This window comes from Euprymna scolopes, chromosome 1 (genome assembly GCF_053919585.1).
Source record: "Euprymna scolopes isolate OS-2025 chromosome 1, ASM5391958v1, whole genome shotgun sequence".
NCBI classification, from domain to species: Eukaryota; Metazoa; Mollusca; class Cephalopoda; order Sepiida; family Sepiolidae; genus Euprymna; species Euprymna scolopes.
The window spans coordinates 49850609-49873468 of NC_136482.1; the positions used below are offsets into that span (position 1 = coordinate 49850609).

Sequence of the window (22860 nt, forward strand, 5' to 3'; positions counted from 1 at the left end):
AAAGATTTTAGCGAAGAAGGGGGGAGATTGATAGTGTGATAATTGAATGGGTCGGCACTATTTATATAGTTCTTGTACGCTAGTACCAGAGAAGCCATCTTCCAGCTATTACGGAAGCAAAATTAAACAAGTCTATCTTAACTGTTTATTATTGTACATAGTACGCATTTAATAAAAATATATCGCTGTAAACTATTTAAATATTTAGTACATATATATATATATATATATATATATATATATATATATATATATACCCATTTAAGTATCCAAATTCCGCTCTGAGCTAAATGATAATACGTTTGCAATGGCAGATGCAACATCCGATTTTATTTCGTCTAAACCTAAACCCACTATCTTATGTAACTTATGAACAAAGTTACCGACACATTTGTTAGATATAAAAACAATCTTATCTTATTTCTGAGGAGCGACATCATCACGATTGCCAAGATCTAATACGATGTAGCTCATATTTCTCCCTGTAATTGAAAAGTCTTCCCACTCTTCTAAACAGGGTCGGGTTGTTCTGCAACAATCATAACTGTATTCACCTGACACCTTTATCAACGCAATTGCACACTCATACACTTACAACTACCAGAACATTTCGCTTTTCAAAAATACTGATCCCCCCCCGTATCAATCCCTCTATTTGTCATTGGTTGCAACGAAGACGCTCTATCATTGTGGAATATAAACAAACATACAAAAAGCGAACACCGCAGCCCTAATTCACTGCAGCAGTTCACTCGCCACACATTGTTATACACCATTTATTCCATTTAAACTTACACATGCTATCCCTCATTGCTATGAATCATTAACTCACTTAACACAGATACCATTTCCCATTTCTTGCATCACCGTTATTGACATATTGTTAGATGTAACCAAATTACGTCGCAGCTTGTTATACATCATATCCTGTTTTAGCTTCCTATATTTACCTCAATTTCATTTTAGCCAACTAGAAAACATTAAAGTAATTAGCAACACAGCATACAGTATACTATACATTTCTTGTGTTTTTCATTGCCTTATATACAGTGGCGGCTCGTGCCTAAGAATAGTGACAGTGCTGTTATAAAGAAAACACCTATTGTTTTAATATTGTGTAAAAATAAAACAAGCATAAAAAATATAATTTATACGTATGCACACGTATGAAAATACAATAACTTAAAGGAATCCTAAATAGATGTAAATATTTTAAATATTTTACTTATTACATTCATTTTAAAGTCAACTTCATTCTCCTTGTTTTAATTTGTGAGAAAAGATTGATAATTTTCTCCTTAACTTCTAAATGATTGCTGAAGAACTTTTTTATCAATTGAAAGCACTGCAAGTGCATTTAGTCTTTCGCAACCCACGGTGTTCCTTAGAAAAGTGTTTTATTCTTTTCAGAGTTGAAAAACAACGTTCTATCTCTTATGTAGTTATGGGAATTGTCTAGATAATTTTTATGAGTTTTGTGATTTCACTACGAACATCGTTTAAATTGTTTTCCAAAAAAAATTTCAGGAGATCAATTACTTTGCAATATTCATGGATATCTGACCTACTATAAAATATTTCTAGCTCAGTTTCATACTATAAAATATTTCTAGCTCAGTTTCAAACTTTTCTTTGTCAATCATGGGATATGCTTCAGTTGTCAAGGATATCTCTTCTGTAGGTAGTTTTTTTTTTCTTAAAACTAGAAAGCTTATCTTGTAAAACAATTTAGCAAGTATTAAATGTTTAGTGGAAAAATATCTGTCCGTTATATCAACAGATATATAGTCACACAGTTCTTTAGCTTCGCCCTTGAGTGTTTGTGAAGAATTTTCACAGTATTTGGTGTTTCTTATCTCTAAAATAGCAGTTTTGAAATTTTTTATGTATTCATTGACTTTATATATGCTAATTTCCCGAGAAATAATTTAAACATGAGACATAATTTTATGAAATAGCTCAAACAAAAATATGAAATTTTCATCCTTCAAATATTTCAGAATTCCTGTCGCTTCTGCAACGGTCTCATCTACATATGATGTTGACTGAATTTCAGTGACAGTTTTTTTATGCTTGAACATTTTTATGAACTTTATTTATGTATGTTAAAGTTCCACCTTGTGGCGGATACACGTAGAATGCTTACATTCAGATGCTTCTTGAACAATGGACAGACGCTTTGGTGATCTAGATAAGAAAGTCGGAATAGCCAAAATGCTAGAGATAAATATTCCAGCATTTCGTGTAATGCTTGCTGCATTCCTCATTATTAAATTAAGTTGATGCGCATAACAGTGAGTGAAATGCGCATTACTATAAACTGCTTTTATTTTCGCTTGAGCACCAGCTTTTTTGCCTTTCATGACATTTGCATCATCAAATGTCTGAGCTATCAGTTTTTGGCGATTCACTTGAAGGATTATATCTAATTGTTGTAGAATACATTTTGATATCCCATCAGCGGTTTGGTTTTCTGGAATAAAGACTCCCCAAATGCGTTCAAGTATTTTTTCATCCAAGACGTACGTAAAACAATGATCATTTGTGTATGTTCAGACACATCTGTTATTTCATCAGCCATGACAGCTACAAAGGAAGCTTTGCTAATTTCTGCCCTTATTTCATCATGATATATTTATAAAAGACAGTCAAGTATGTCATTCTGAATAGTCTTGGAAACACCTTTGATGACATTACTGGTTTCTAAGTGATTCTTTAAATCTGGATCTAATTAAGATGCAAAATTTAAAAATCCTCTAAATACACTTGGATTTACTGAATCATCTTTTTCATCATGTCCTCGTAAGGGAGTTTCAAAGTTCCCACAAAAGAAAATACAATCTATTATTTTAGATAAAATTTCACGGTTCTTCTTAACATTCATGTTATGATGATTGATTGAAAGTCTGCAGGCCTCACTAAGTTTTGCTTTAATATCTATGGTCCCCTAAATTGATAGGGTAACTACATTGTCAACGTGCTTCTCATGATTTTCAGTTCTATCTTTCATTTTACTAATAGTTCTGAAACTATCTTTTGTCCATGTTACATCACCCCCAACAACAAACAAGGAAAGCAGAAAAATACCCTTTTTTAGTTCACAGCCGCAAAGCTAACTTTTCCGTTGTTACCATTAAAGCTACGAATATACACTTTGTTGTTGCTAATGCCTGGCTGAGATATTTGAATATCATGCGTTGAACGGCTTGTTTTCTTAATTACAACTTTATCATGGAGAGACAGCTGTGAAAACTCAATCTGTTGAAGTTCATTTACCGTCGCAGAAGTTATTTCTTGGGGGTGCAAGGAGACCATGGTTAAATTCTTTTTATATCAATTGTATTCGGAAAGGTAAGTACTAGGTAGTCTATTAGTAGAATATCAATTAGGGTAGAAGGAATACAATGTTTAGGTGATTCTCTTTTTGCGATTCAACTGAACCGGAATTTCTAACTGAGTTGAATCATACTTTTATAAATTTTAGGTCACAGATTTTTATTAACGAAAAAAGTTTTACTATTTAACAACGGTTTTATTCATAAAAAGTTTGGTGTTAATTAAAAATAGACATATAACAAAATAAGCTTGTCATTAAAATTGCTTTTTTTAATACAAATATTTTTACCTTTGCCATTATAAGCCGTCGAAAAAGGGGTAATACGCAAACACATTTTAATCAAAAAACACTATTTTAAATTTTATACACTTTACAGAGTAATAAAAAATATACAAATATATTTCTTTTAAACCTTACAGATTAAATAAAATTTTACTGCAGGAAACAAACAAAAACCTTGTTTAAATACATTTTATTTATAATTTTTTAATAATTTATTTTTTCATAAAAACAAAATCTTTGCCTGCAAACGATGGTAAAGTTAGGAGATCACCATTTAAAAACGGTTTTATTGGATAACAGTTTTATTTAAAATTTAAAAATGTCTGTTTATAACAAAACTTTGTAAATAAAATATAGAATAAAAAAGTTTACATGTTTGTACTATGAGCAAACAAAAACAAATTTAAAGATACATAATTTTATTTACAAATCTTTTTACAACTTTTAATATAAAAATAAAAACAACCTTTGCTATTTACTGGGCTTATTATAAAAACGGTTTTACATACTCGTCTTGTTATTGCACATTCTAATTAAAAAACTTTGTTCAAGGTGTAAAACTTCTTGCTTTGTCCTCGTGGGATGTAAATAAATGCTAAAGCTTTATATATATATATATATATATATATGTATACATATATATTATGTGTGTATATATATAATGTGTGTATATATGTGTGTGTGTATGTATATATATATGTGTGTGTATATATATATGTGTGTGTATATATGCGTGTGTGTATATATATATGTGTGTGTATATATGTGTATATATATCGTGTGTGTATATATATATATATGTGTATATATATGTGTGTATATGTGTATATGTGTGTGTATATGTGTATATATATATATGTGTGTATGTATATATATATGTGTTTGGGTGTATATATGTGTATATATATGTTTGTGTATGTATATATATATGTGTATTATATATGTGTGTGTATATATATGTGTGTGGATATATATGTGTATATATATATATATGTGTATATATATTCATATATATATATATATATATATATATATATATATATATATAAGGTAAAAACATTTCTAACTAAAATGTATTTTAAAAAATAAACTTTTCTTTGCTTTTTTATAGAAAAAAAATGGACATATTTTTTTATTCTGGAAAGTTAAACTACTACAAAATAAATAAATTTCAAACTACGTAACAATACAAATAAAATAAGCCATATAAGTAAAAAAAAATAACATTAGTCACGTTGGTATCTTCAAGGCTAAAAGCCCGAACACTTTTAATTAAAAAGAAAAAAAGTTTGGCATATTGTATATTTTTGTCTGCTTATATCGCATTTAAAAGTGTGGAATTTTCTTTTTAAGGTGGCGATTTTATTTACAAGAAAACGTTACACTTTTTAATAATAATAAAAAGAAAACATTTGTAAACAAAGCCTCTTAAAAAAATAAATAAGCGAAAACGCGCAGACACCGCGTTTGGAACTGCGAAAACTACAGTTCCATAATGACTCATATTAACCGTTCTAGATCGGCCATGCGCACAAGTGAATTTCGCTTAGAATGTGTAACTGTGAATTTCGCAGCTCCAAGCAAAGTTTTGCTTTTATGCTTATATGAGTATGGGGACAATTATCGACATTAAGCTCATGATTATATATATATATTTATATGATATATTATCACATAGTATGAAAAAAAAGTATTCTTTTTAACGTGTATCGATAATAATGAGTAGAAATGACTTGGGGGTGCTGCAGTTCCACTACATCCAGGCACGAGCCGCCACTGATTATATACTTCCTCTTTCATCTAGGAGACTGGGTAATGATGGGGTTCATTATTTATAAATGTCCCCTAACATGATCTTCCATTTTTTTTGTTTATAAAAGGTTCTATTTCTAATTAAAACATATACATTTGTTTTGTTTTTTTGCTGTTGTTGTTTTTTTTTTGTTTTTGTTTTTAGGGGCGTCTTTCCATTCGTTGTTTTTTTTCATTTTGAAGGAGTATTTAATAGATTTTCACATATAAACAATTACGTCGTCGACTGTTTTTTACATCATATCAAGTTGTAACGTCCTAAATTTAGTTCCATTACATTTAAACTAACAAGAAAACGCTCTAAAATACATGACAAAGCAATTATATATAATCCACATATCTTGTATTTTACAGTTTCTAAGGGATGAGGATGCTGGGGCTTAATATTTACAAATTTATGCTAAGGTGTTTGTCATTTTTTCCGTTTTTCAAAAACACATCGAATTCAAACAATGTCGCAGAAAATCCTTCCTCCACTAACCACGAATGCACGTCTCGCGTTCTTTACTGATTTAGTTGAAATGGAGTTATTTCAATTTTGTCACTGTGGACAAGTGAATAAATGGCACAGTAGAAATAAAGGGATTTCAGGTTCGCATTAATGTAACGTATTTTTACGGGGGAATTTGTTCATTAAAAATGTTTACTTATGTGTGTGTTTTTTACGTTCTCCTTCATAGTTGTCATCAACATAAAACGAAACCCTTCAATTTGTTTTGGGCGCTGTCTTTTGTGTGTATTTTTTTATTCTGGGTTTTATTTTTTTATTACGGTGATAAGTGAAAGTATTGCAGTAATTATTATAAAGAATAACCAACGATAAACAGATGGAAGAATTTTCGTTTCAGTGTATCAGGATAGGATTACATGTTTTGGTTCTTAAATGAAATTCCTGCCATTTAATAAAACTTGGAGATAAACTATTTTAAGCACAGAGGCCGGAATTAAGCAGTTAACATAAGCACAGCCTCAACGACTAAATGGGTGCATTTTCTCCCCCTCTCTTCACACGATAGGACTAGTATGTTATTTTTACCTTTCCCCACGGTAATATTTTATTATTTTCTTTTTATTGTTGGAGGTTGATCAATACTCCCTCCACCCGTACTTAGAATTCTGATATCCGCTCTCACCATGAGGAGTTGGGTGTGTCTATTCAGAAAGTCATTGTAACATGTGGAGGTTAGGGTTGAAAAACCACAACAACAACGACAAAAACCGTACTTTAACTTTTTTCGAGGGGTGGGGACTACGCTTCTCCAGAGCAACGCAGGTAAGCGGATACTGTTTGTGTGTTGTAAAATATTCGATGTGTATTATTATACATTAATCGCGTTTGCATGTAAACGGAATACGTTTTTCTTCCGTTTTTTTTTTTTTTACTAAATATTGATGATTCAGTATTCTTCTTTGATCACAGACCAAAAATATAAACACCATTTTTTTTCATTTCCACACGACACTATAAGACATAAAAACATCCAGTCACAAGCGGTGGTCAAAGTAAAACATCAAAGCCATCAATGACACCTCAATTGATATGAACATATCACGGCGATATGAAAAGCCAGAAACAAATAAAGGAACACTAAAATATAGAAGGGGAAATAAAGTAAAATATCCATATTTCATCTGCTAGTGCTGTTTCTGAGGTAATTATTGTGGCAAAGGTTGTTTTTTTTTATCTATATATAAATTTAATTTTGATGGTTGGATTATTCATACTACATAACATCACCCATGGTTGCAACATAAAAATAGAGGATATAAGCTTATACAGAGACGGCAGTCTAGTGACATTTAAAAGTGTGAGGGATTAGAAGGAAATACATTATGCTATAAAACATATGGGTCTTAGGGTACAAATTACCACCAATATTAAACATGTGAACACTTTAGACACCTCTTTTTTTAGCTACCAATACACACAAACTATATATTAAAGAAAACATAAACACCACATATATGCTCCTACGCTCCAATCACCAGCCCTCTATTATCAAGCACATACACAACTTAATCGAACGTAAAATAAATAATACTTTTTTCCTATGAAATAATATTACACGGATATTTATAACAATTTACTAAAAAATAGCCGATACAAAAATGCCGATTTTAAATACAGATGAATCGATATAAATACGACTAGATCTAATAATCGAGGTAGGAAATAATTTGCTTAATTTCCCATCAACATAATGGTAAAAACGAAACTTGGGAATAAATTCTTTCATCTCATAGATAAACACTTTCAACCTGGCAATGATCTTCAAAAGATCATTAATAAAAACACATTAAAACTTAGGAACAGCTTATTCTGAAAACCTAGAAAGAATCATAAAAAGCATAGTAATAAAATACAAAGGAAAATAATAAAACTACAAGTACTAATAATACTGATAACAGAAAGGCCTGCAGCTGCCGAAGACGTACGGAATGTTCACAAAAGAATTAGGTAGTATACCAGGCTAGAAGATGTACAATGGAAAAACCAGAAATGTAAACATTCTACATAGGCATAATAATAAAGCATATGCAACGGGTACCTCACACTGTGTACACTACTGGAAGTAAATCGTTTGGAAAATCCTTAGGAAGGCGTAAATGTAATTCAATAATTCCGCTTTGTTACTTCTGCTTTGCAGAGAAACATGAGATTATTATTTATAAAGACTATGGCAAATTATTAAAGGTGGAAGTAAATCGGCTATAAATAGTAAACAATTTGGTAGCTACGCTTCCAATAAGTTGTAAAAGAGCGAATATCAATAACTCAATAGTTGTAACACTACAATTCATAACTCCTCACTCTAATATAGTAACTACTTAACAACCAAACGAAAGAGTTTAAGGGATACAGATTAGTCCCGATACCCAACATTTTAATATCTATACTTACAATACACCGACACTCCATTAATTAATAATGGAACTCACTGAAAAGCGTCGAGGAAAAAGCTAGCATAAATAACTTAATTAATTAAGGAAGAAGCCATTCTCTTCTTACTCATAAACTCTATTTCAAGCGTCACTGTTTCATTCTAAACTAAACGGACAGAAACACAATTTGACACAAACTGGATAAAAGTGAGTAAACATTGCATAATTAGAATTTATATACCCCAAAACTATTGGCTAAATTAATCCATGGGTTTAGCATGCTTGTAATTGAAATGATATATACTTACAAGAGGTAGTAAAGCAGCATTACATTAGGCTACCAGACACATAATTAACCCCAAGCGATAATTAAACACTCTACTTAGAGAACTCTGGGAAAGAAATACTCCACAAATACAAATAAATATATACGTATGCATCTGATTGCATGTGCATGATGAAAAGAACATCCCCAGTACTGAACATAAAAAGAATATATTATTCCAAAGTAAAGTCTTGTTATATCATGGATTACATCGAAAAATGGAAGCATGAAAAGTAATATGGTTAAGATTAAACTTAGAAAAGCAAATTGACTAGTAGTTAAAACTGTATAACAAATATATATATAACTATATATATTGAAGCATTGAAATGTAAATCTAAAGTTAAATTGAATTTTTAACAAATTCTTTCTGCTGCAATATTTTAACTTCAAAATTATTGTTTTTACTAGAATATACTCTATCTGTCTTTACCGGTTTTAAACATTAGTCCTATTACTTCTCTAGCTTAATTTTAATAATATTACTTTTCATGCACGCATTTTCTATGTAATGCACATGTTGTTTGGACAAAAATGAGTACTTTTATTTCTTCCATTATATAGTCTAACCAATCAGATTATTATTTCAGTAAGAGATAGTTCACCTTTTTTACTGATATGTACATTCGATGAACAGTTATAGTAATGCCAAATCAAACAAAAAAATATTATAAGCGTAACATAACAATGCAATAACATACATAATATGAAGTAAGGTGTTTCCTGAAATATCAATGTATAATTGTAATTACGGTGTAAAAAATAAAGCTAATGAAAAATAAATGCCATATAACCTGACAAAGTCACACATATTTTTGTGTATACTTTATATTGGAGCAGGATATGATGATGATGTAAAGAAATACTAAAATACACACAAAAACGTGTTTTCTCATTCATGTTTTGCAATTTTGTTTAAAAAAGAAATGGTTGAAAAAAGAACAATACAATATTTTTTTCAATTAAAATTTTTTTCACAACAATAAAGCAAGAATTGTTACACTAGGTCATTGTTTCTTTTTTCATTGTCATTATATTTATTTATTCATTATTTTTATATCGTTATCATTAATTTTGCTATGGTTTCAAAAACATCTTGTTAGACCGATTCTAGTTCTGAAGTATATACCACATATTGGACACTTGTTAGATAATTCTGTATCAGAAGAGTTGTTTGATCCGTCTTTTCTAATGTTACGTTTTCTCTTAGTTTCTTCATTGCGTGTGGATTCAGCAATTGTACCCCTTTTGAGGATTGCTGCAAGCCAGGAACATCTTTGGGTTAATTTTCTCCTCTGAATGTGGATGCAAACCGAATTATTATATGGGGGAGGGATCTTTGAATCTTCCTCATTGTACTTCTGCGGGGGTTTAATTTTGAACAGTTCACAGTATACGAACTGCTCGTGGAAAAGACTTGCAGGATATATAACCTGCACAACGAACCTCACACTGCTGTAACATTCTGGGTAATGAAAGTAGCTTTGATAGGACTAAAACCTGTGTGCCTGGTATTTTTCCTTGCGTCTTGATTTGCAACGATCTATGGAGCCAAACCATATGGAAATAGGTCAGTTTATTATCATGTCTTTCATATAGAGTACAATTTTTATAACATACATGATAATGGTAAGAATCACATCCCGGTATACTTGGAATTTCATCCGCAGTCGCATACCTCTACGTTCCCACACAGTAAGTCTGAGTCGTCCGAAGGTAGCGCTCACCTTGCCAATTTTGCAAACGACTTCATGTGTACTACAATTGACAAAGCACTGCACAAGTAAGTGAAATTGTTCACAGCTTTTAAGGTGGTTCCACGAATTGAGGCTCTCCACAATATTTTGCCGGAGCAGGCTGATACATTACTTCGGTCTTACATAAATTATTAAAACCAATTATTGTAGCATGCTCTAAAAACGATCAACTATATATTGCATCTATGTTTTTGGGTTTTCCATTATAGGCATCGTCATCAGCAAACGAAAGTTGTTTTATGATTTCGTAATTAATCTCAGTGACAAGAGAAACTTGAAATATTTCCCGTCTGCCCGGTAGTTTATGTAATATCGGTATCTTTTGTGTACGAGACGTCAATTCCTATCACGGAAGAACAATCCCGAGGTTGTTTGCTCAGCAACCGACAAGACTAATATATTTGCCAGTCGGTTTGCCTCAAACTCCACACTGGCCCCTTCAAACCACCCCTACCTGAATTTCCTATGCGGACAGACGCCACGTTAGACGATCTGAAAATCAACCCTGCTCAGGTGCATGCTATCATAAAAAATCTTGACACTTCAAAAGCATGTGGACCCGATCTCATCCCAGCTGTGCTATTAAAAAAGTGCTCAGCCGAAGTAGCTTTAGTTCTCTCCAAACTCTACAATAAATGCCTTAATGAATCTTGCTTTCCGGACTGTTGGAAAACTGCTTCCGTGGTACCAGTATTCTAGAATTCTGGTGAAAGAACTGACCCATAAAATTATCGCCCCATTAGCCTCCTCCCATTTTTTGCCAACATATTTGAGACCTTAATTAACCATGCTCAAGTCTATCAACTTACAGATGCTAAATTTCTGACTGACCAACAATATGGATTTAGACAAGCCGGTTCCACAGCAGACATCCTAACTGTAATCTCTGAACGTATATACCATTCATTGGACAAAGTGGGGGAGGGCAGAGCGATAGCTCTAGATATATCTTAGGCTTTTCACAGGGTATATCATGAGGGTCTCCCCAGGAAGGTTAGATCATACGGTATCACTGGTAGAATACTTAACATAATTAAATCCTTCTTAGATAAGAGAAAGTCCAGGTTGTCCTGGATGGTTGTACATCTAAACAATATGATATAAATGCGGGAGTGCCCCAGGGGTCTATCCTTGGACCTCTACTGTTCCTGATATTCATAACTGACCTCCCTGACAAAATTGCTTCTGAGATGGGTATATATGCTGATGACACCATACTCTATAACAGGCACGATAGGAAAGCAAATGAACATATATCTAAGGAAATGAAAGAAAAACTAGAGGATGACATCCAATAAGTAGTGGAATGGGGACAAAAATAGATGGTCACGTTCTATGCCGCCAAGACTAAACTAGTTTCCTTCAATAATTACAAGAAACCTTCTCTACCACATATAGCAATGGCCAACGACTCTTTATCTGAGAGTACGTCTTTCAAGCTCCTTGGTCTAACGGTCACAGGAAACATTAGTTGGAACAATTACATCGAGGGCATTGCCATGGCCGCTGCGAGGAAGGTGGGCTCTCTCTCTACCGTGCTAGAAAATTACTAACATCCGAAATTATCCTGTACTTCTATAAGGCAACCATTCGCCCATGTATGGAGTATTGCTGTCATATTTAAGCTGGTGCATCGGCTACTAGTCTCTCGCCCCTGTACAAGTTCAAAAGAGAGTCGCAAATCTGATAGGCCCTAAACTGGCATCTAAGCTTCAGCCTCTGTTCCATCGACGAAACTTTGCATCCCTCTGCCTGTTCTACAAGTATTTTAATGGTAAATGCTCTGATGAACTGCAAGCACTTGTGTCCCCACGATGTGACCACCCTCGACAGACCAGACAGGCTGCAAAATCCAACCCCCACACTTTAGAGATCCCTAGGTGTAAAAAATATTTCTTATCCGGTAGTTTCTTCCCCAGAACCGCTAGACTTTGGAATTCCATTCCAGGTCACTGATTCCCCAAATGCACTGACGTGCAGAAGTGTAACGTGAACCAACATCTTGCTGACCAAATCCCTGGGTAACACATGAAGTTGTGCAGTTGGATCATCAGTGATTGCTAAGACCTGTCTGGTGTATTGTTCAATTGTTCTTCCCATCTGTCCAAAATATTGGCTCGCTCTTTTATCACTTTTTTCTGATGAGCATTTAGAAGAAGATAAGTACAGTCTCTCTCTCTCTCTCTCTCTCTCTCTCTCTCTATATATATATATATATATATATATATATATATGTGTGTGTGTGTGTATGTATATATATATATATATATATATATATATATATATATATATATATATATATATATATATAAGCAAAAGAAAAATAAAACACAAATATTTAAGATTATATCGATATGTTTAACGTTTAATTAATTGTTGAAATATAGTAAATATCTGTAATCATTTGAAGTTGATTTTTGTTTCATTAATTTGATTTGCGTTTCTACAGAGTTTAATGTATTTACCAACATATATGATCTGCATATCAAAATAAAATTAAGCATTCAAGTAAGAATATCAATTAACACAAAGAATCTGTATTTTACACAGATGTTTATCTCTTTTTTTATTTATTGACTTCATACATCTGATGTAACATTACTGAAAGAAAATGTGTAACGAATGATTTCATGTGTCCCGAATTATTTCATACACACATCTATCTATCTATCCATATATATATATATATATATATATATATATATATATATATATATATATATGTGTGTGTGTGTGTATGTGAGTGTGTGTGTATGTGCGTGGGTGTGTGTAAAACTGAACATGTCTTTGTGTGTCTGCCCGTCTTTCTGTTTATGCAATTTTTTTACACAGGCATCACCATATTATCAAGGCCAATAGGTCACTCGAGGATAAGGGTTAAAGAGTGCACAGTAAAAATTGTACAATATAGTAATCAATTCGGTAAATTTCTTAACTTATATGGAACGGCTCATCAAGAACTTGTTTATGTTAGACTTGAAGACCACCATATTTTAGTCAGCCGGAAAGCAGGAAAACGGAAGACAATTCCACGGGCGTGCAGTTCTAAGAAAGAAGCCTTGTTCATGGAATGTATGTTTAGGTTTAGGCACATATAAAAACTGGGGGACCTATTGATAGTGTTTTAGCTAGACGAGTGCTTCTTGTGAAAGGGGGGCCATAGACTGAAGCTCAGTCAAACACTTTCCATGAAAATAACGATACATCACAGACTAACTCGCAACATCTCTTCTGTAAGATAGAAGTAGCAGGATATCTCCTTCGAGGCTACGAAGTCTATTTTGAACTCTATCAAGGCAGGACAAAAACAAGTCCTTTCTAGCAGCTCTTGGCCAGATGTGGCAACAGTATTCCATCCTTGGACGTACCTGGCTCTTATATAGATAATGAATTGCATTAGCAGTGAGATATCTACCGGATCGATATAAAGATCCCACCATTTTTCCAGCGGCCTTGGAAACAGATTTGATGTACGTGTTCCATTTAAGATCAGGAGTAATGGTCAAGCCCAGAAGCTTGTCAAAACTTGAGGCCTCCTGAAGACGAGAGCCATTCATTTCAATTCATGCCAGATGTGGATCAGAGTATTGATGATGTAAAGAGAGAAGGTTGGTTTTAGATGCATTAAAAGTAACAAACCACTCCTTTCCCCCCATTGCACCACTTGCTCAAGATCAGGGGAAAGAGAATCGGAGAGAACTTGGTCGTTTACTGTCTTAGATGTGCTACCATAAATGGTAGATTAATTAGAATAAATGTCTACAAATGATGTAAGGATGTGATTTGCAAGATCATTAATGTTGATCAGGAAAAGAGTTGGACTCAGGATGCACCCCTGAGGGACTCCAGCATTAATACTGTAAGCTTCTGATGATTGCAGCTCAACTACTACACTTATGAACCTATCAGAAAGAAATGATTTAATAATTGAGAAGAAATCTCCAGCTATACCATAGCTAGAGATTTTGTGAAATAAACCTTTATACCATACCCTATCAAAGGCCTTAGATATGTCAAGAGCAATTTCCCTAGAAAGGTTTCCTCCGTCGAGAGATTTGCTAATCCTATGAGATATAAATGTAAGCACATCTGCTGTAGATCTAGCAGAACGGAACCATATTGTGTGCCACTAAGAAAGTTATTTTTGTTGAGATGGTTGATTACTTCTGTATTCAACACAGATTCTAGTACTTATTCTTGACGCACAGGAGCCTTATTGACCTGTACTGAGAGGAGGATGAGCGATCACCTGAATTATTTAATACAGGGCATACTGATTAGATTTTCCAGGGTGATGGGAAGCTATTCTCCTTAAGTTTAAACAGGGTGATGGGAAGCTATTTATCTTAAGTTTAAACAGTTTTGTAAGTATGGGCGCTAGTATTGGTTGAAGTTTTTTTTTAGTACTATAATTGGAATACCGTCAGTGCCTGTTGCTTTACAGGAATCAATGTTGTTGATTAGCTTGGCAACATCACGTACAGATATATGCATATCACATAGCGTGTTTTCTGATACAGGAGGAAATATTCGGAGTTGGCAGTCTAGGTTGCAAAGGGAAGAATTAGCTGCAAAGTTCTTGGGAAATAGTATGGCTTTGCCTTATTCTGAATAGATTACCTCAGGTACATTTGTGGTAGTTAGGATAGAGCACACGCTTCTGTTCAGGATTCTGTTTGTTATTTGCCAAAACTGGTGGGAACCTAGCCGCTGCTCAGCCACTTTGTACTCGAGGGACTGAGCATACAACTCTCTTGCGTTCTTTATTACTTTCTTACAATGATTGCTGGCAGTCCTGAATGCGGCTTTAGTTTCCATACATCTATTAGGGTGGAAGCTGTGGAAAAAGTGATTTATGTGCCCAGTGGCAGAAGCAAATTTTGGAGATAACCATGGCTGGCTGTTAGGTTTTTGCTTAAACTTTTTCGAGGGTATGAAACGGTATATACCTACAATTAACCATTCCATCAGGTCTGATACTATAGAGGACACATCCTTTTTAAACATGGAACGCATAGGTAGATCCGATATAAATGTACGGAAGCTATCCCTGGCAGCCTTTGTGTATCGATATACTGTACGATGGAGAGGTACGTCTGGGGACTTATTACATTTTATTTTTATCTTAATTGATACAACAGAGTGGTCGGAAGATCCAAGAGGAGACAAAACAGAAACTGAACATAGTTCAGGGCAAGTTGTGAGAAAAAGGTCTACTAGACTCGCATACTGGCCGTCATTGTCGGACACACGGGTTGGTTCGTGCACAAATTGTGTGCGGTCATAAGCAATAGAAAAATCATGTCAGAACCCCCCTCATCATCGGTCTTGTTTGTGTGAGTCAACCATTCCACGTTGTGAACATTGAATTCTCCACATACGTGAATGTTAGCTGAAGGATAAGCAGATTGGACTTGATCAATTTTCTCAGATATGCTTTTAAAGATAGTAACTCCGCTGTTGTGGGGGCGACAGAGAGTAAATATAAATGCAGTAGTGTGAACTAATGCAACCCGGAAGCACATATAGGGTACGTTAGGATCTTCTCCGGAAATGTCCCTACCCTATAGGTATATATTCCATGTCCATGGCCGTCTTGGGAGTCAAATTTAGAAGTTAAGTAACAGTATCCTTTAATTGCGAACTCTTCTAGGAATAGCTTGTCCAATGCCAGTTTCACTTAAAAAAATGTATGGTTTAGTCTCCTGTAATTGGAAGGTTAGAACGTAGACCCCTGATGTTGGGGAAAGAGACATGGTAGTGGGGGTTTACGTTTGAAGTTGGAGTGCCGGGTGTAATCGTGTATTTTTTGTTGAAACTTGTCATGATGGAAATTTGGAATTTGTTGACTAGGTCTTCAGATTTGCTTAGAGCAGGACAGAGAGGGGACACCAAGAGAGAAAAAGAAACGAGGATTTTTTTTAAAACATGATGAGGTAAAGCCATAACAATTACTCACTAATATGGCATCGATAGGCCCCCTCCAGAAGCTCCTGGATGGTCCAGAATCAATTCACCAAATGGCAATACAGCAGCCCCAGTACTTTGCACCTGTTGATAGGACAGCCTCCTTTCCTATCGAATAACTCTGTCAATTTTCGGTTTACAAACTTGAAATTTGACATAAGTATTGATATATGGTAAAATATTTTTAATCAGTTTTCGACTAGAACTTATGCTGTACAGGGGTGTAAGTTTAAGGATTTGACATTTAAGACCTCTACCAAACTCCTTCGCCAAATGTGTGTCTATACACTTGAAATGTTAAATATAGGTTACTTGGACATGGATAAAACTTTATGCTTTGATTTGAGCCCCAAACAATAAATGTTACGTGGTCATAATTTGCATCTAAGTTTTAACAGAATTTACGTCTTTGGTCTCTACTAAATTACTCAGTCAATTTTTATTCTAAACATTTGAGATTTTTCAGCAAGTGTACTCAGACATAATGGCAAGCTTTTTAATCGTTTTTTTTCTGTAAATTTGGCTTCGAAGTGGTAAAGTTCAAGAGATTTTACCTTTGAGGTCTCTAGCAAACTATTAAGACAATTAGGGGTCTAAACATGTGAAATGTTACAGAAAGGGCGTTTACACATGCAGCAAGATTTTAAATAAGTTTTTGGGCAAGAATTTGTCTGTCAAGAGGTCAAAGTCGGCAGAGTTGACCTGAGCAGACTCTACCAAACTCCTCTGCCAATTTTGAATTTAAACACGTGAAATTTTAGATGTAGATTATTGGATACTTGGATATGGATCAAATATTTTAATTCAATTAAAGACACAAAACATAAATGTAAAGGGGTCAACATTTAAGTCATTTTTTTAGTTCGACCTCTGCTGTCTCTTCCAACTTTTCTCTGTGGTAGTTATGGAAGCTATTGTATAGAAAGGTATTACTGTACATTTCATATTTGTAATATATACAGATGCACATAAAGTTAGTATATATATATATATATATACATATATATATATATATATATATAAGAACAAATAGTTAATAAAAATGTTAAAAAAACATTTTGAAAAGGGGGTAAAACATATTTAATCTGAAAAGGAAACACTTAAAAAGTGGATAGTCATCAATCTGCAGAGTTTCGAAGAAATACTTTCCTTCTCATCAGAGGGTAGGAATTAACAAAATGGGGGATCGGATTTTGCATATAAATGTATTTGATATAACTGCAAGTAAGTCAAAGATCTTACTTGATAACAAAAAGTGAAACAGTGAGAATATGGTGAAGATTAAGGTGATTTCACGTGAATAGATAGTCAGGTGAAAGGTAATGATGGTAAAATCCATAAATTTAAGTCTAAGAAAGTGAATTTATGTTTCCATTCGCACAAGTAAAATCAAAGGAAATCGCGTAATTGGAAGATGGTCCAAAATAATCCAAAAGGTCGAACTCCGTATGTACAAGGAAAAGGGAAAACAATTCCAATAATAATAAAAGAAAATTAAAATATAATTTATACACGGCTGCTTAGAACAAAGTGTAATTAAAAAATCAGTAAAGAAGAAGAGAGAGAAAAAAGATTAAATGTTGATAGAATGAAATATAAATTAGAAAAGCAAATGCCAAAATGACCCAGACAGGTTAATGTTAAAAGGCACGAATAATATAGGGCAAAAAATAGGTCAACTGAAATGTACAGGTTATTACTTGATAAAATGTCAGCAAGAGTTATTAAAAACACTAAATGGACAAATAAATAAATAAAGAAGGAAAGACAGAAAGAAAGAAACAAAAAATAAAAAAATTAATATTAAAATTAAAAATAAAAAAATAAAAATAAATATAAAATAAAATAAAAAATTATGTGGAGAGGATGGACGGTATCTGCCAATTCCGGATAAAGCATGTAAGTATGTAAGTAAATTCATATAGTAAAATATAAGTAAATAAACATACAGGATATTAATGTGTAAGTAGATTGATATATTAGATAGATAGGAATATTTAAAGACTAAAACGGAAATTGAAGATGAAATACCGGTCATGTATACATTATTATTATTATTTTTTTTATTATTATTATTATTATTATTATTATTATTATTATTATTATTATTATTATTATTATTAAAACCCAGGTGCAATATTGGAAATACACATTAATACAAGGAAATGCTTCACGGACCACTATAAAAAGCCATTAATCTTCATTTAAAACATCAGATCATTCACACAAAACAAGTCGATGAGAAAAAGAACCATTAATATAAGATTGTTTACTACGTATGGATTTGCATTGGAATATATTACATTTGTTAAAAAGATCGGATTCTTTAGGAAAAGCGGTCGAGTGTTTGAAATAAAAGAAACACGTTTGAATTAAAAACGTCGTGTAGACGCTGCCAATGATTATTTGCTCCCTTTTAGATCTTATTAGATTAAATATGAAAACCGGAATAAGTCGATAAACCTAAAGAATAATTAATAATAAAATATATCCTATCTGTAAAAGCACAAACCTACGTGATAAGAAAACTGGTTTAACGGAACATGTTTATTCTATATGTTTCGGTACAAAGTGAAGAAAGGAATATTATTTAAAGAATTAAGCGAGACCGACATATTTTACTGACCGTGTATAATTCTCGGAAATAACTTATACTAGTTTTTCTTCCCACTAACCAGCATAATATCGTGGTCTTAAAAATTATTCGAAATACATTGTGTGTTACCAGACCATATACATTTATATTGCATTTGAAGCAGAACCATTATACAGTTATTTGGAGATAGGTAAATAAAATGTACACTCTCTAGTCAAATGTTAACATAATAATGTATTTAGAGCGATAGTGTTTAAAATATAGTTGAAATTAAGTACTGTTTAAATCATAAACTGTTTAAGCAGCTTTTGTGAAATCAACACTGTTAGGGATTAGGCAACCATTACGTCACCATGAATTTGTGAGTGTAGTATCAGTCTCAGCATTCCAGTTACATTGAGAATTATATATATATATATATATATATATATACATATATATATATTCGAGAGAATATTGTTGTTTTCTACCTACAGAATAAGTAAAAAAAAGCAATTATTTCTTAACAACTTTTGCATATACCAGAAAGATAAAATCCTAAATTTTATAGAATAAAAAAAATAATATAGAACAATATATAGAATTGTTAATCCAATGTGAAATTTTTATTTTACCCTAAAAATCAATGGACACTTTTTTCACACTCATATTAAATATTTTTATGTTTTAAAATCTATTAAACTATTTTTATGTCTATATATAAATTGAGAAAATGTGTTATAAGAATATGTAAATAAAACTTGTGAATAAAAAATGCAAAGAAATAATTACATTTTAACCAAATTAATATGTCTATCGGAACAAAACACAATTATAGAAATGTTTCTTTTTATTAAACAAAAAAGAAAATAGAAAATTAAATGAAACCAATAACGATTATTATGAACCAATGTCAAATCACTTGCACATATTTTTTAAATATTAAAAAATACTATCAACGTGCCCCCTTTTTTAATTATGAAATAAAATAGCCTATTTGAAACGGTAAACAGGTATTTTTTTTAGTTTGGGAAAATTTTGCAAAGTAAATCGGTTGATTGATCTGTCAAATATACAGAGTTACTTTAAAAGAAAGATAGATTAAAAAAATAACTGACAGTCATTTGAAAGATAGAAGATGTAAGCGTGACACCCAATAAACATAAACTATCGTATTGATTTATAAAGTATACAGAACATAGCGGTAAATTACAAGAAATTACAATAATTATCTTGTTCATAACTTGTACATGTTTGGATAAAATGTGAAAAGATTTGAGTTGATTATATAATTTAAAAAATGAGCAATACATGAAATAATTTACACAACTTCTTTATATAAAATATTTCTAGTGATGTTGTTCCTCTTCTCTGGCCATGAGTAGATTTATTCTGAGGACAAATTTTCACTTTTACACTGTTTATAGACCTTGCTCGTGAGAAGGCTACATAAAGTTGTCCATGAGTAAAGCAAGGTTGTGGTAGGTAGATCCAAACTTTATCGAATGTCTATCCTTGAGTTTTATTAATGGTCATTCAATATGATAGGCGGACGAGAAATTGAGTCCTGTGAAGAACTAATGGAATATTTGCGTCACTGGGATTAAGTTTAATTCTTGGAATTAAAACTCGTGCCTGAGTATAAGAGCCGCTTATGATTGAAGCTAGAATACTGTGGTTATGAAGCGCCAATACTTCTAAACGTGTTCCATGGCATAGCCCTTACGTTAATGACAGGTTGAGAAGCAGCATAATAATAGATCCAACTATGGGGCGGCACGCCCGAAGGTGTAAGCGAATTAATGAATTCCATCGGATAATTAGCTTCCATTTCATTGCCTGCTGATACTGAATCTGTATTAGATATGTTTTGCTCTCAGTTGGTTGTCTTCGTAGAATATCTTCATTAACTTTCAAACAATCTTATTTTTTTTGGTGACAAAATAACTCTACTTTTCATTTAGTTTTGAGTACAATTATCAAATATGTCTGATACCAAAGCATCATTGCATACACATTGTTCTGGAAAATCGATCGTGTCATGAGAAACATTATCAAGTGAACTATGAACTCGACCATTTCGTATTTTTAAAAGCCACTGTGAGAAAACTTGTTCGTTTATTAGTTCTCATATTCTGAGAGAGCTTCAGTTGATGAAAATGGTGCCACATTCGAGACTTCTTTAGTTATACATCCAATACTGCAGCAGGTGGGGCTCTAGGAACCACAGGCAGAATTTGTCTGAAGTCTCCTCCTAATATGATGACTTTTCCACCAAATATAGTATTATTGTTCACAATATCCTGAAAATAATTGTCAATGGCATTCAATGCATATCGAGGGGTCATTGACACCTTTAATGAAAACTTTCACTTGCCTGAGAATATTTGCTTGATCAGAATTATGTGGAATATTGCATGTATATGTCCCAGTCAACGGAAAAGGAAAGTTGAAGATACTGTGGAGCGTTTTTCCATTTTTTCAATAAACTTGATGCAATACCTGTCCAATCAGAAGTACTAAAAACCACATTTTGAGGCATCAGGAACTCATGCATCATATTAAATAGAACAGTTTTACCAGAACCGCCGGGTGCATCCAGATTACATAGTCGGCGCTTAATCAATCAGATAAAACAGTCGCTGCTTAGTCTCATATCCTCTATGTGCTGCATTTACAGCGTTAATGACACTATCAAAAACATTTCTTTGCTCAATATTTAGTACTTCAGGATTAACTTCTTCAAATTCTACCACATATTGAATGACAGGAAAGCCATTGATCGGTTCTGGCAGACCATGCATCGCACAATTCATGCCATTTTCATGCAGAATCATGTTTATGTGATGCACAGTGATATTTTCTTCAATATTATTATCTTATTTGCGTAAAAGGTCCTCTATCATACGATGTTTGTTATCTTTCCGTAAGTGTAAAGCATTTTGTGGTGTATTGAATGAACAAATCATTGCAAACATGTTAAGAAGTTGCCGTGGCATTTGATATACATCTGCCGCACTCAAAGCCATTTGCAGTTTGTTGTCATCTTCAAGCAGTTGTAATCGAATACAGGCATCCTTAAAGGTCGGCAATTCTTCACCTCCCACAGTGTTCAAGTCATCAAAAGAAGTTGCACCTGGTACATGAAGAAGAAGCATCCTTAAATGGAATTTCTCAGTATTTCTTGGACTGGTAGAGTACATTCTTGTTACAATCTGGCGGTCACGTTGTCTTCTGGTCCAGGTGTTACTTTGCTTGTTGAATACATAATATTCAAGGATATCAATATAAAGGTTGGCTCTTGCATCCACGTCACTTTGGTTAAGTTTGAAGCATGCAGTTAATTGTGTGTCGCGTCCTTCTGTACGGGCAGCAGCCTGTCTTTGTTCACTTGGCCTATAATAAACTTGTTGCTCATCAGGTAAATGGAGCGCCAGTCGATAAACTGTGTGTGACTGTCCATACAGTTTATATTCTGACAAACGCCAAAATGCTTCAGGCGGGGATACGTATCTACACGAAATATATTGTTTAATTTCATTATATTCAAGTTCATAAGTTTCAGTGTTGTTTATAGTCATTTCCATAATTGCGCAATCATTTCCTTGATAGACATATTTGAAAAGATAGTTTACACTTTTTACCGATATACACACTTCACCATTAATGTGAGCACTATATTTTCTGAGTAAATATTTATTATATGGTACTACAAACCTGCAGTCAACCTCATGGACACCCACTCTGTTATAAGGGACATAATTACGGATAACACCGGATACGAAACGGTGTATAAAAGAGCGTCTTGAATTGGCTTGGAGTCAGTCAAGTGGTACGCACTAGCCCGACCGTCTCGCGTCTTACACTCTCCAAGTGTAGTCAGGATTAACCAAGCTCCCAGGACGAGCGTTCCGCTCACACA

At 33.2% G+C, this 22860-nt stretch overlaps 1 protein-coding gene across 1 annotated transcript; it reads right to left on the bottom strand.

Annotated features, from left to right (window-relative positions):
- Positions 1-21817: 21817 nt before the first annotated feature.
- LOC145280179 (uncharacterized) lies at positions 21818-22519 on the bottom strand. The gene has a single exon (XM_080131943.1). The coding sequence runs from the start codon at positions 22517-22519 to the stop codon at positions 21818-21820; it is 702 nt and encodes a 233-aa protein (XP_079988069.1).
- Between the last annotated feature and the right edge of the window lie 341 nt (positions 22520-22860).